At 38.8% G+C, this 12,745-nt stretch overlaps 1 protein-coding gene across 2 annotated transcripts in view; it reads left to right on the forward strand.

The window, feature by feature from the left end:
* PARVB (parvin beta) overlaps positions 1–12,745 on the forward strand; it is a 58,060-nt gene that overhangs the window by 10,152 nt on the left and 35,163 nt on the right. Inside the window, exon 1 of one of the 2 annotated variants that reach the window (XM_039341362.1) lies at positions 9,711–9,772. The exons of the other annotated variant lie outside the window; for it this stretch is intronic. Within the exon in view, the coding sequence (XP_039197296.1) occupies position 9,772 (1 nt within the window). The 5' untranslated portion in view covers positions 9,711–9,771. Of the gene's footprint in view, positions 1–9,710; positions 9,773–12,745 lie in introns of those variants that run through there. 2 annotated transcript variants of the gene reach the window in all.

Genomic DNA, 12,745 nt, shown 5'->3' on the forward strand with positions numbered 1-12,745 from the left:
TCTTTAGAAGGCCAGATCCTGAAGTTGAAACTCAAATATTTTGGCCACCTAATGAGAAGGAAGGACTCACTGGAAAAGGGCCTAATGCTGGGAAAGATTGAGGGCAATAGAAGAAGGGGACGACAGAGAATGAGATGGCTGGATGGAGTCACTGAAGCAGTAGGTGTGAACTTAAATGGTCTCCAGAAGATCGTAGAGGACAGGAAGACCTGGAGGAACGTTGTCCATGGGGTCGCGATGGGTCGGACACGACTTCGCAATTAACAACAACAACAATGAACCAAGCAGGATCAAAGATATGTAACACAAATAAATGACTAACATACAAATAGTAAAATTCAAGGAAGCAAACATGGGATCTGAAATGTCAGGAAAATTAGGTTTTTTAAGCTTATTATTAAGTTACTCATTTATGTTTCTCATCAGTTATTTTAAATGGAAACTAAACATCACCGTTTAACTTAAAAATACTCGATTTGCATAATATAAATCACTAACCAGTTTGGTCTAGCACCAGGTTAGAAACCAGGACATGGTGAATTCTTGTCCCACTTAGGCATGAAAGCTAGCTGGATGACTTTGGGCCAATCACCAACAGAGAATGAGTTCTAGTTCCGCCTTAGGCATGAAAGCTAGCTGGGTGACTTTGGATCAGGGGTTTTTAAACATGGCCCTTTTATGACTTGTGGACTTCAACTCCCAGAATTCCTTAGCCAGCATGCCTGGCTGAGGAATTCTGGGAGCTGAAGTCCACAAGTCATAAAAGGGCCAAGTTTGAAGACCCCTGCTTTGGACTAATCACTCTCTCTCAGCCCAGTCCACCTCATAGGGTTATCGTTGTGGGGAAAACAGGAGGAATAAGATTGGACATATTCATCACCTTATATTATTTATAAAATAAATAACTAGAAGCATAGTCTATAATAAATTAGATCAGCATTAGAAATCAGATGCTTTGAGTATTCAAATCATTCCATCTGCGCACAACCGTGTCTGTAGGATACATTCAAAAAAAGTCAAGATGGTGGCCACAATGGGGTCAAAGCTGTACCTGTTTTTTTATGTGTGATGACACAGAACCTTGGCCCCTCTATTGTGGCCACCATCTTGACTTTTTAAAAAAAATATTTTATTTATATAAATGAGGAAAGAGTAAGAACAATACAGGTATGGGGGGAAGGGGGTGGGAAATTTAGAATGGAATAAGGGTAGGTACAATAATCTCGTACTTTAACAAACAAGCAAACAAGCTACCATCCGAATCATAATAGTGAATGAATATAATTTGTATCATAGTCAGCCATTTTAAAATAAGATTGACTATAACAGTATTACTAACAATTAGTAAACAGACAAAATTCATTTATGTAAATAAACATAAGTAGTATAATCTCAACATCATAATTGTCAACATTAACGGTTAAGTCACTGAAAATAAAGATGTTATCAACCTATGAACTATAACTCAATTAAAAAATCCATCATCTATTCTATAATATTAGATTCTTTTCAGATTCTAACGCGTCTCTAACCATTGATAAAATTTTCCCAAGTTTTAAAATAAACTGAATCATCTTTTTCTTTCATCTCCAATGTTAATCTATCCATTTCCGCACAATCTAAAATTTTAGTAATTATAGCCTGATCAGATGGTAGATTTTCATTTTTCCAAAATCATTTTCAAATCATTCCATCTATGCACAGCCGTAGGATACATTCAAAAAAAGTCAAGATGGTGGCCACAATGGGGTCAAAGCTGTACCTGTTTTTTTATGTGTGATGACACAGAGCCTTGGCCCCTCTGTTGTGGCCACCATCTTGACTTTTTTTGAATGTACCGTATCTTACAGACACCCCTTACAAAAACATGCCAAAGTAAGAAATAACTTGGCACTATCATTTCCTTTTTTTTTTTTCCTTTTCCTTATCTCAAATGGGGTTTGTTGTATTTGTGCCGATATAGGGCAGATAGCAGCAACCTGTCTGAAATGAAACATTAAGCAGATATTGATATAGTTAAAATTTGGACAGAATATCACTGGGAAATTTTAGGGTAGGAGACTAAAAGAAAAAAAGAGAAAATCCATCCTAGAAGAAAGAAGCTCAAATCACGTCTGTAGTATTGTCCCAAAAGCTGCATGAAGGAGGAGTTCATGAACTCCTGAGAGTTGAATTTAGACTAAACAAGCTTTACATTAAAAAAAAATCCCACCTTTATTTAAATCAGTATAGATGTTTTTTCTTCAGCATTCCTCAAGTTATTAGCGCCAGGAGTTTGCATAATTCTATCTGACATTGTGAATTCCTTCTTTTTGACACATCAGGGATTTTAAAGCAATATTTTTCTACAGGTGAAACTTTAATAAATAATAACAATCTGTTCCATCTGCAAGAGGCTTGGGCCTCAGGAAAGGATTCCAAAGAACAATAAGCGGAAGTGTTTTGATCCAGTGGAATGTTTCAAAGATATAACAAAAAGATGGAGTAGCAAAAATGTTAAGAACATTTTGGAATGTTTTTACTGAGATATTCTTCAAATTTAAAAGTTACTGAATAGGTTTCTGAAGGCTTTGCATTGTTTTCTTTTTTTCAGCCATTCTTTAGCTCTTTTTTTCCAAAGTGCTGTTTTAGTGGGACCTCATAAAAGATTATATTTGAAATAAATGCTTCTTTTCAAAGAAGGTCTCATTTTATGACTGTTGATAATATGAAAATTTTGGGCATGTCTATAAAATTGTCCGTGGGTGGACCTTGGTATTTGCAAATACAATTCAGCATTATTTAGTGTTACCCTTGTTTTTTTTTAATTGTCATGGTAAATACTTTCTTTGTACAAAATTGCCATGCTTGCATTTTAAAACAAAACAAAGATCTAAAGGAGCTGAATGCAAATGTCTTCCTTATACTTTCCTTGTCTTGAATATTTGGTCAGTTGCGTTGACAGGTTGATCCTTGTGAGAAAAGATTGCAGAATTGTACAAGGATGGGAATATTTACTTTGACTTCCTTAATTATGACTTGCTTCCTCTGTAACAGTTCGGTGTTTGATAGCACCAAAAACTTACCCTTAAGATCCTTCCTTTTAACATTTTTTTGTGAGGCTGTGGTGCTTAATCAGCATTTTAGGAATAATTGGGTGGGTGTTCCTTAGCTGAAAGTATTTTAGGAATAATTGGGTGGGTGTTCCTTAGCTGAAAGTGGTAGAGTTAAACCGTTTTGTCAAAACTAAGCTCTAAGGCAGTGTGTTCTCAGCTTTGGAAAGTTTAAGAGGTGTGGAGTCCAGTTCCAAGGATTCTGGGAGATGTAGTCTGGACCTCTCAAACTTCATAAAGTATAGGTAGCCCTTGACTTACGACCACAATTGAGCCCAAAGTTTATGTTGTTAAGTAAGACATTTGTTAAGTGATTTTTGCCCCATTTTATTACCTTTCTTGCCACAGTTGTTAAGTGAATCATTGCAGTCATGTTAGTAACACAGTTGTTACATAAATCTGGCCTCCCCATTGACTTTGCTTGTCAGAAGGTCGCAAAAGCTGCTCACACGACCTAGGATACTGCAGCCGTCATAAATATGAACCAGTTGCCAAGCATCCAAATTTTGATCACGTGACCATGGGGCTGCTGCAATGGTCAAAAGTGTGAACAAGGGTCATAAGTCATTTTTTTCAGTGCTGTTGTAACTTTGAACGGTCACTAAACAAACTGTTGTAATTCACTTCCTCTAGACAAACTCTTCTATAAAGCATGATACAGAAAGAAGTGTGGGAAAAAGTCTCTTAATAAATACCGTATTTTTCCGTGCATAAGACGCTATTTTTTCCTGCAAACACCCTGTTCAAAAACCAGCTGTGTCTTATACAGGTGCAGCGTCTTATACATGAAAAAATAATGGTAACCTCCGTAGCCCAGGGCATGCCTGTGTGGGTTCTTTACATACCGCTGCTATGCCACCTGGTACAGGAGGATATCGCTGGCCCGAGATGCCGCCTGGATGGGGAGAAAACTGGCCCGAGATGCCCCCTAGTGCTGGAGGATCGCGCTGCCCCAAGGATGCCACGGGTCCCACTGAAGCTGCCTTCTATGACCCGTTTTTCACCGGCGCAGCTCGAGTGAAGCTTCAAGAGGCTCCGGGAAGCCGCCTCAGTACAATGATTGATGGCCGAGGGGGTTGGCGGGACTAAGCCTGCAGAGCACCATCTGATTGGAGGAAGTCGCCTCCCTTGTGTGATGGCATGGCCACTTGTTTTACTGCCACTAAAGATGTGGTTTGTTTAATATTTAAAATGTTGATTTCTGAATTTTTCTTTAGAAAATTGGGGTGCCGTCTTAAACAAGGGTGCATCTTATAGATGGAAAAATATGGTAGTTTTTTAACTTCACAGTCCAGCCTTGAAGTATTCAGTATTTACCAGTAGAACCAGCTGTTTGCATTTCCATTCCACACTATTCAGTAGGCAGTGCCATTTTTGATAGTTTGGACTTCTTGATTACTAGGAGTAGTTTTATTTATTGAGCATGAACAAATAAGCGCAGTACAAGAAATAAAACAATTGGTGCAATCATGTATTAGATTATATACTTACAGCCATTTGTTCAATAATTGTTCAAAGTTACAATGGCACTGAAAAAAGTGACTGATGACCATTTTTCAAACTTATGACCATGGTCATGTGATCAAAATTCGTGTGCTTGGCATCTGGCATTTATTTATGACAGCTGCATAGTCCTGGGGTCATTTGATCACCATTTATAATCTTTCCAGCCGGTTTTCCAACAACGTTAATGGGAGAAGCTAGATTACCTTAATTACCGCATCATCAACTTAAAATCTGCAGTGATTTGCTTAACAACTGTAGCAAAAAAAAAGGTAAAATTGGGCAAAATTCACTTAACAACTGCCTTGCTTAGCAATAGAAATTTTGATCTCAGTTGTCGTAAGTCAAGGACTGTCTGTAATTAGAACAGCAAAATATAAAGTTGCGACCTTCTCAACAAAAAGATGGATACATTTTCAAAAATAACAGGTGAAAATTACACAAGGTCTACAATTTATAGTATTAATGAATTTTAAACTGATATAATGTGTCATAGAGTCATAGTCATAAAAGAACTGTAATTCAACTTTGCTCTTTTGGAGCAGCAGTATCCAGGTTGGCCACCAGGGGCAGACTGTTCTACTTGTTCTGGCTCAAATAACAGAATTTTGAAAACTTGACAATGTCTATATATCAAAGAAAATAAAGGAATAACAATCGTGAGTTTCTTTCTAATTGATTTCCTGGATTTTAAAACAGACTTTTGTAACTGTGACTACAGAGTTTCTTCAAGACTTACCTCAGCTGGTTGTTGTGGGGGGATAAAACTGGGGAAGGGGAGGCTGTCCTATCCATACTATTCAGAAATCTCAGAGAAAAAGTAGGATAGAAATGAAATAGATCCATGTTTTTCAAACTTGGCAACTTGAGATGTGAAGTCCACACATTTTAAAATTACCCAGTTTGAAAAATGCCGAAATAGATTAATCAGTTACTTTTGCTATTTTGGAATGCAGCTTAGACAAAGAAACATTTTGACTTGAGCCTTATGATGACAGTCTTCTCCTTTTGATAAATTTAGCAGGAAAAAGAGAAGCTCTTTGGTTATTAAAAGTGATACCAGTTTATTACCATATTCCTACATCCCCTTTTTCCCCACTGCATAGAGGTGAGGAGCTAATTCAGGAGTCAAATGCGTCTTAATATTTCAATTTTCCTTGATAATAGAAGTAATTTTTGAGTTCTTGGCTAGGCTGCAATTTACATAAAAATGAAAATACCGGTAGTGGTAAATCATTGCAATAACCTTAGGTATCCTTTCGTTATCATTGTTATTAAAAGTTTTATTTTTTTAAATGCTTGACTTGTATTTTCAGAAGCTGAGCATGCAAATCTTACCACAGATTGCTTGCAGCTCTTATGAGGAAGCTAGCAGAGCAGAAGTCTGTCTCTTTGTCTGTGCATTCCAATTTTATTGTGGTTTATTTGTTGTATTGAATGACAAGGTCGTGAGAAAATATACAAAGAAATGTGTATATACTTTAATTAAAAATAATAAAGTCCAAAAAAGTAAAAGATCCAGAACCACCCTAGGCACTTTGAGACTCAACTTGCAAAATGAGACATTTCAGTGAAAGGAAGAAGACTGCATCCAAACTGAACACAGTAAGGAACAAACAATTACCAGAAGAAATGAGACAGATCAATGGCAACATGTCATCATAGAAGAAAAAAACCAACCAAGAGCAATGCCCTTGCTGTCTAATTCAGCCAAGATCTGTGCAGCCCCAATCGATCTGAGCAACTGATTTCCTAGCCTCCCCCTGGACGAAAGCATGCAGACACCTGGAGAAGGGACATCACCAAGTGTTCCTGTGATAGGAAGAAAAATAGCCCAGACTTTTCCAAGAAAAAAGGCTGAGTGATGGTGATAGGAGACTCACTACTACTCAGGGGAATGGAAACAGCAGTCTGTAGACCGGACAATCAATCTAGGGAGGTATGTTGTCGCCCTGGAGCAAAAATCAAAGATGTAGCTGAGAACTTTGCTAAGATAATCAAGTCCACAGATTACTATCTCTTTCTTCTCCTTCATATGGGTACGAATGACCAACAATGAACCTGAAAACAATATCAAGAGACTATGAACAACTTGGCAAGAAAATTAAAGAGTTAGGAGTACAGGAGGTCTTTTAATCTCTACTTCCAATGACAGGTCAACATCCAGTGAGGGAATGGGAGTGCCCACAGCAGCAGCTGAGAGCTAAGTGACAGTGGAAAGGAGCACCCAGAGCAACACATCGTACCCCAAAACGAGAGAGAAGCAACTAAGGAGAAATTTCCTGACAGAACAATTAACCAGTTTGCCTCAATTAACAGTTTGCCTCCAGAAGTTGTGGGAGCTCCATCATTGAGGTTTTTAAAAAGAGATTGGACAACCATTTATCCAGAAAGGTATAGGGTGTCTTGGTTATACAGGGGATTGGACTAGAAGACCTCCAAAGTTCCTTTGAACTCTGTTATTCTCCAGCACTGGAGATGGATAATCCACTCAGTGGGTTAAGACTGTATTCCTTGCCCAATCAGATCAGTCAGCCAAAGTTGCCACGCCTGTCCTGGACCACGACTTCCCAGTCTTGACTGATCTGGCCCAGAGAACAGGCGTACAACTTTGGCTCCTAGGCAGGTATAGTTCCTTTCCATTGGGGGATTATCTTCTAGTAGCTGGAATTGCTTAGTTTAAAAGTTAATTAGAGATAATTTAATTCAATTTAATTGATTACTCTAAAATTCCCTTACTAAATTGTAAGACTCAGGAAGTCAGATTCCCTTCAGGGGAAACCACCCTCACTTAAAAGGGGGAATTCCCTAACTCCCCTCCCTCATCCAAACCCCAACCCCCCACCCTCCCACAGCCGGAGCAGCCGGCAGCCGCCTTAAACAAACAGGGAAGCTTGTGCAAGCCCGCGCGTTATTAAAAAAAAAAAGACAGACAGAAAGGCAAGCGATTAGTGAGGGGAGCGGAGGACAAAGGGGACGCATGCCGGGAGGGAGATTGATTACGGGAAACAGCTGGCGAGCGAAGGAGCAGTTTCTTTCACTCACCAGGCTGCTCAGGGTCATTTAAACGAGGCGCCATTGTCTGGGCAGCTGGGAGCACGCGCGGCTCTTTGTTACAACCGCACGTGGCACAGGCAAGAGGGGAGACTTTCTGCGCATGCCCGGCAGCCTTTTTAGCATAGGCGCAGTAGTCTCCTGCCTCTTTAGCACATGCGCAGTAGCCTCCTGGCCTTTTAACACATGCACAGTGGTCTCCTGGCAGCGGCGGCCATATTTTTGTGCAAACAGGGGATCCAAGGCTCCCCGAGAAGCCTAGGTCCAGCCGCTGGAGTAAATTAACAGGCAAGCAGTACTAAAGTACTAGAGCATATATATAGCGTTCAAGAATTTGTTCAGTCTAGTTTTTAAGCAATCATTAAACCACGATTTCACAAAATAGGATTCATCATGCTTTTATATTGATAAAGAGGCAGCCATAAGCAACCACATTATCTATAATTCAAGAGTTTAACTTTTGGGTGGCTATTGTTAAAAAATTGGTGATCGCTTTAGTATTCCCCATATTTAAGAAATACATAATTTTATTCCCCATTCACATTATATACATCTCTGAAGACTTTTGCTCTTGCAAAACTGTATTAAGCAAGTTTGCAGATTTATGAGGCAATCATGGGCAAGGCTATTTATTTATATCATACCTTTATTATTTTTACAAATAACATATTCAGCACGTATTCCTCCTATTTTTCCCCACAACCACCCCTGAGGTGAGTTGGGCTGAGAGAGAGAGTGACTGGGCCATGGTCACCCAGCTGGCTTTCATGACTAAGGCAGAACTTGAAGTCATGGTTTCCTGCTTTTTTAGCTTGTGCCTTAACCACTAAACCAAACTGGCCTATGGGGATGGGTGACCCATTTTTCCATTTCCAGCATAACAAAGTTAGTGGCCAGCTTTAAGAAGCTTCTCTAGGGTGTCCACTAAACATAAAACTGAATCTTTTGTTAAAGTAATTTCTATTGTGTCAGTATTATTATGGTTGGCTGCATAGTCAGACAAATGCTTAAACTGGATCTGGCATTTTTATCAACATATTGAGCCCTTCCCAGTATGAATAGGTAGATGGTGTTAAAGGTATCCTTGCAAGTAAAGCTGCCTTCTGCAATTCACTGATATTGATTTTCTCAAATTTTCTCAAAGTTACCATGGCAGCTGCAATGGTGCAGTTGACGCTCTGTGATGTGCATAAAACAGCTGCAACTTCAGTTGCATTGTTATGCCCGCTGTCTTGAGTTTTTGGACCACAGCCTACAGATACCTCTCAAAATGCAGTGAGCTGGGCATGGGAAAATGCAATTTATGACCAGGAAAAAGGTACACAGGATTCTGTTTGAAGACAGAAGATGAGATGGTTTGTTCCCCCATCCCCTCAGCTTTTAGCAGGAGTGCTGTATTCTTGGTTTCATTCCAAACACCAATGTGAAAGTTTTGCTCTGTTCTTTGTGGCCCCTTGAAAGTGGAAAGATTTCAGCTATCACCTTCCAAGTCTCTTTCCTGGGTTGGGCAAATGGGATTATTTGCAAATGTTGGTTGCCCTCTGAAGTTATGACCCTTGTCCAGTTTTTCTTTGATAATTTTTGAAGAGTGAAGAATTAAACCAGTAAAATGTAAACTAGCAGGCCTTGTTTTGCAGCAATGAAATATTATTTTGTAAGATTTTAGAAAGTCAAGTGGTTCAAAGAATTGAAGATGGAGTCCCCCTGTAATTAATAATCCCTCAGAATGACTGGACCAAAGATATTGTCATTTTTTTTTTGTCAGGAACTGGATTAGAGTAGAGCTGAGCAGTTTACTTACTGGCTGGCCACAATCAACCAGTTGGTTGTCTAACCAACAGTTATTCGAAAGTAGTTGTACAAACAAGTCATATGAGGAAGAGAAGAGTTGAGGTCGCTGTGTGGTTTCTTCTGTTTTATCGTCTTCTGGTTTCTTCTGTTTTATCGTCCTCTGCCTGATCTTCCTGCAGAGTCATTTGTGTAAGTAGGAGGGTTTTGTTCTTAGATTTCCAAATAATTGCTCTCTATAATTTCAAGCAATAGTGGGCTTTTGCAAATCCAGAACAGAAGCTGTTCTTGCACGTGTTTCTTTATCCTTGGAGGGATCGATCGTCAGTTTAACAGTGAGTTGTTTGCTCCTCCTCCTCTGTTCCTTTTGCTTCAGAAGACAGTTAAACGCTTAATTTATCTGAGACTTACATCACAGAGAGGATACTAGAGTTAGTTAACACTGATTATTTTAGCATTCCTCTGCTGACTTGTGCTCAGTCTGTAAGTTTGATTGGAGACATTTCCTTATACAAAGTCTTATAATCTTGACAGAAGAGCAGTCTGCCCCAATTTGATCCCAGTCCTGTCCTGCTGAGAACGAACGGCTGAGATAATTTAACAATGAAGATTGAGTTGGAATAGTTATTGCCAAATCCAGATGCAGTTTATCATTTCCATCTGTTTTTTTTTAAATTCCCAGACTAGATTTGTGAGTAGCCTTCCATCCAAATACCAATGTGGTTCAACTGTGCTTCACTTTTTAAGATCAGAAAAGGTCTTCATCTGATATTTTTTTTGCTTCACAGGAACCCCAATAAATATGGAATTGTTGTGTTTTAATCTAAGCCATGTCCAGGCAGTCTCTGAGAATTGGACATGATTGGAAGAAAAAAAAAAATCTAAGCGTTTCTCAACCTTGGCTATTTTAAAATAGGTGGATTTCAGCTCCCAGAATTCCCCATCCACTATGGGTTTTTAAGTCCAGCCATCAAGCCTCCATAAATAGAGTTCAAGTTTCTTTTCTTTACCAAGGAAAATATGGGCAAATTAATTTGAAAGTTTCGTTTCTGAGATTTGATTCTATGATGGCTCATTGACAGAAGGAAATCAAAACTCGACATACGATTCTAAACCATTGGAAATACATATCTTTTCTCAACGTAATATTTTTCAGTTTCTAGCCCAGAAGAATTTATAATTATGTTTTGTCAGAGGTGAAAAGAAAGTGTCAGAAGTAAGTCTGCATCCTGGTTCATCCAAGCTGGGGATAAATAAGCAACATGGCGACTGCTTTGGGAAGAAGGTTACAGTTTATTGAAGAAGCAGAAAGATGATCCTTGCAAGAAAGAGCAGAGGAGAAGAAAGAGGAGTTGAGCACATGGGCAGTAGGTTTTTATACCCCCTCTAGCCTTGTTTGGAATACTTTCCTGTTCCTGTGGCATGAACCTTGAGGCTATTTCTGAGTGTTTTCTAGGCCTTGATATCTGTGGTTTAATCCTATTATCATATCCTGCTTCCCAGGTGATGGGGCTAATGACTCTTAGAGTTTGGATGGGGCATGCAGATTTTCTCTTTGTATTCTTGATTGCTCTGGCTTCAACTTTCTGATGGCTTTACATCTGAACTTGCATGGGACTAGCTCTTGCTTGGGGCAGATAGGTAGATTTGGGGCCAGGTTTGGTTTTAAAAAGTCCTTTTGAGGAAAAATATATTTTTCTGCCCTTTTAATATTTCCTTCTCTGGGCTAACTTCCCTCAAAGGAAATTAGCATAGTAAGCAAGAGGAATGATTACAGACGGAGAAGATTTATGTATTTAGGTTTATTAGGATAATGATAGTACTAAAATTACTTTTAAAAATATTTTAATAGGTATTTAAGGGAAGATGGGCATCATTTATTCAATTCACTCAAGGTCCTCAAAGGAAATCAATGACTGCCCTTAGCAATCCAGCGAGAGACCCAGAATTCACAGAAGTTCCAAGTTAAAGCCCTATAAACATGTTTTATCATCATTATTTTAGCCATTGTCTATCCACTGCAGGATGAAGGCCACTTCCACATGTTTCCTACCAATAGGGTCCTGAGCTTTCTTTTGCCAACTGGGCCCACAGTACTTGCTGATGTCATCAATCCATCTTGTTTTAAGTCTCTTTCGTGGACCCTTTTTATCAAGTGGGATTCATTCTATATTTTAGTCCACATGTTTTGGTTTGTGTTTATTTACACAAAGGTCAAGGTTAATAACCCTGAAAGAGATAACGGAGAAATTTCTGACAAGGCTAATTGTTTGGCTCTATTTCTTGCTTGTCAGTAGCCTTGCCACTTGTGATAAGTTGAAATTTCTAAATAGCTGATTCTTGCTTATTCCGGAGTGAAAAGGTTTGAAATGGAGAATACATCAGAAAAACGACAGTAAAAAGAATGATGCTTGTTCCTATTTGCAGAGTTGTCACTGTTAAAATAGCAAAGTTCAGTGCTTTGATTCTCTATAAATCAAACACTTTGTTTGCATCGTGTTTTTTTTTAAATGGGTTATTTATACATAGCATTCTAACTGATAATAAAACAGAGATCTTTTTAAGTTGGTAAGTTCTCCATCCCAGCTTGATGTACTCAAGAGAGCAGCACTTGTGTCCCATAATTAGCTGCTCTATTCAGTGGCTTCACAACAGCTGCTGTTTTTCAATACTGTGAAGTTCAGATCTTAGACCAGAAATAACTGCAGCTAAAATTAAATAGTACTTATCATCTAGCTTCTTTTGAATATCCAGATTACCATTCAGAGAAACTCATTTGTGGAGACAATGTAGAAAACAGCTGCACTTTATTTTCAGGGGCTATTGACTTTTAACTGCTAGATTTTTAAATTGCTTTGCAAGGGAACTTGTCCTTGTTTGCATAAGATAACGTTCTATTCTATGACTTTTTGGAGAGGAGGAGGAGAGGACAGTTAGATTTTGAAGTTGAGTAGTTAACTTAGTGTTCTGTGTTTCTGTCTGTGTTTCCTGAAAAATCTTCTCTTCAGGATAATGTACTGTAAAGCATTATGGAACGTTATATACATTTAAGTGCTATTGTTGCAATGATGATGTTGATGCATGAACAGTACAGAACAAAATAACAGTTGGAAGGGACCTTGGAGGTCTTCTAGTCCACCTTCCCTGCTCAGGCAGGAATATACATATACCATTTCAAACAGATGGTTGTCCAATCTCTTCTTAAAAACCTCCAGTGATGGAGCACGCACAACCCCTGGTGAGTGTTGGCAAGTTGTTCCACTGATTAATTGTTCTGTTAGGAAGTTTCTCCTAGGTTGCTTCTCTCC

Source organism: Crotalus tigris, unplaced genomic scaffold (genome assembly GCF_016545835.1).
Source record: "Crotalus tigris isolate CLP2741 ecotype Arizona unplaced genomic scaffold, ASM1654583v1 scf7180000017764.6130737, whole genome shotgun sequence".
NCBI lineage: Eukaryota > Metazoa > Chordata > Lepidosauria > Squamata > Viperidae > Crotalus > Crotalus tigris.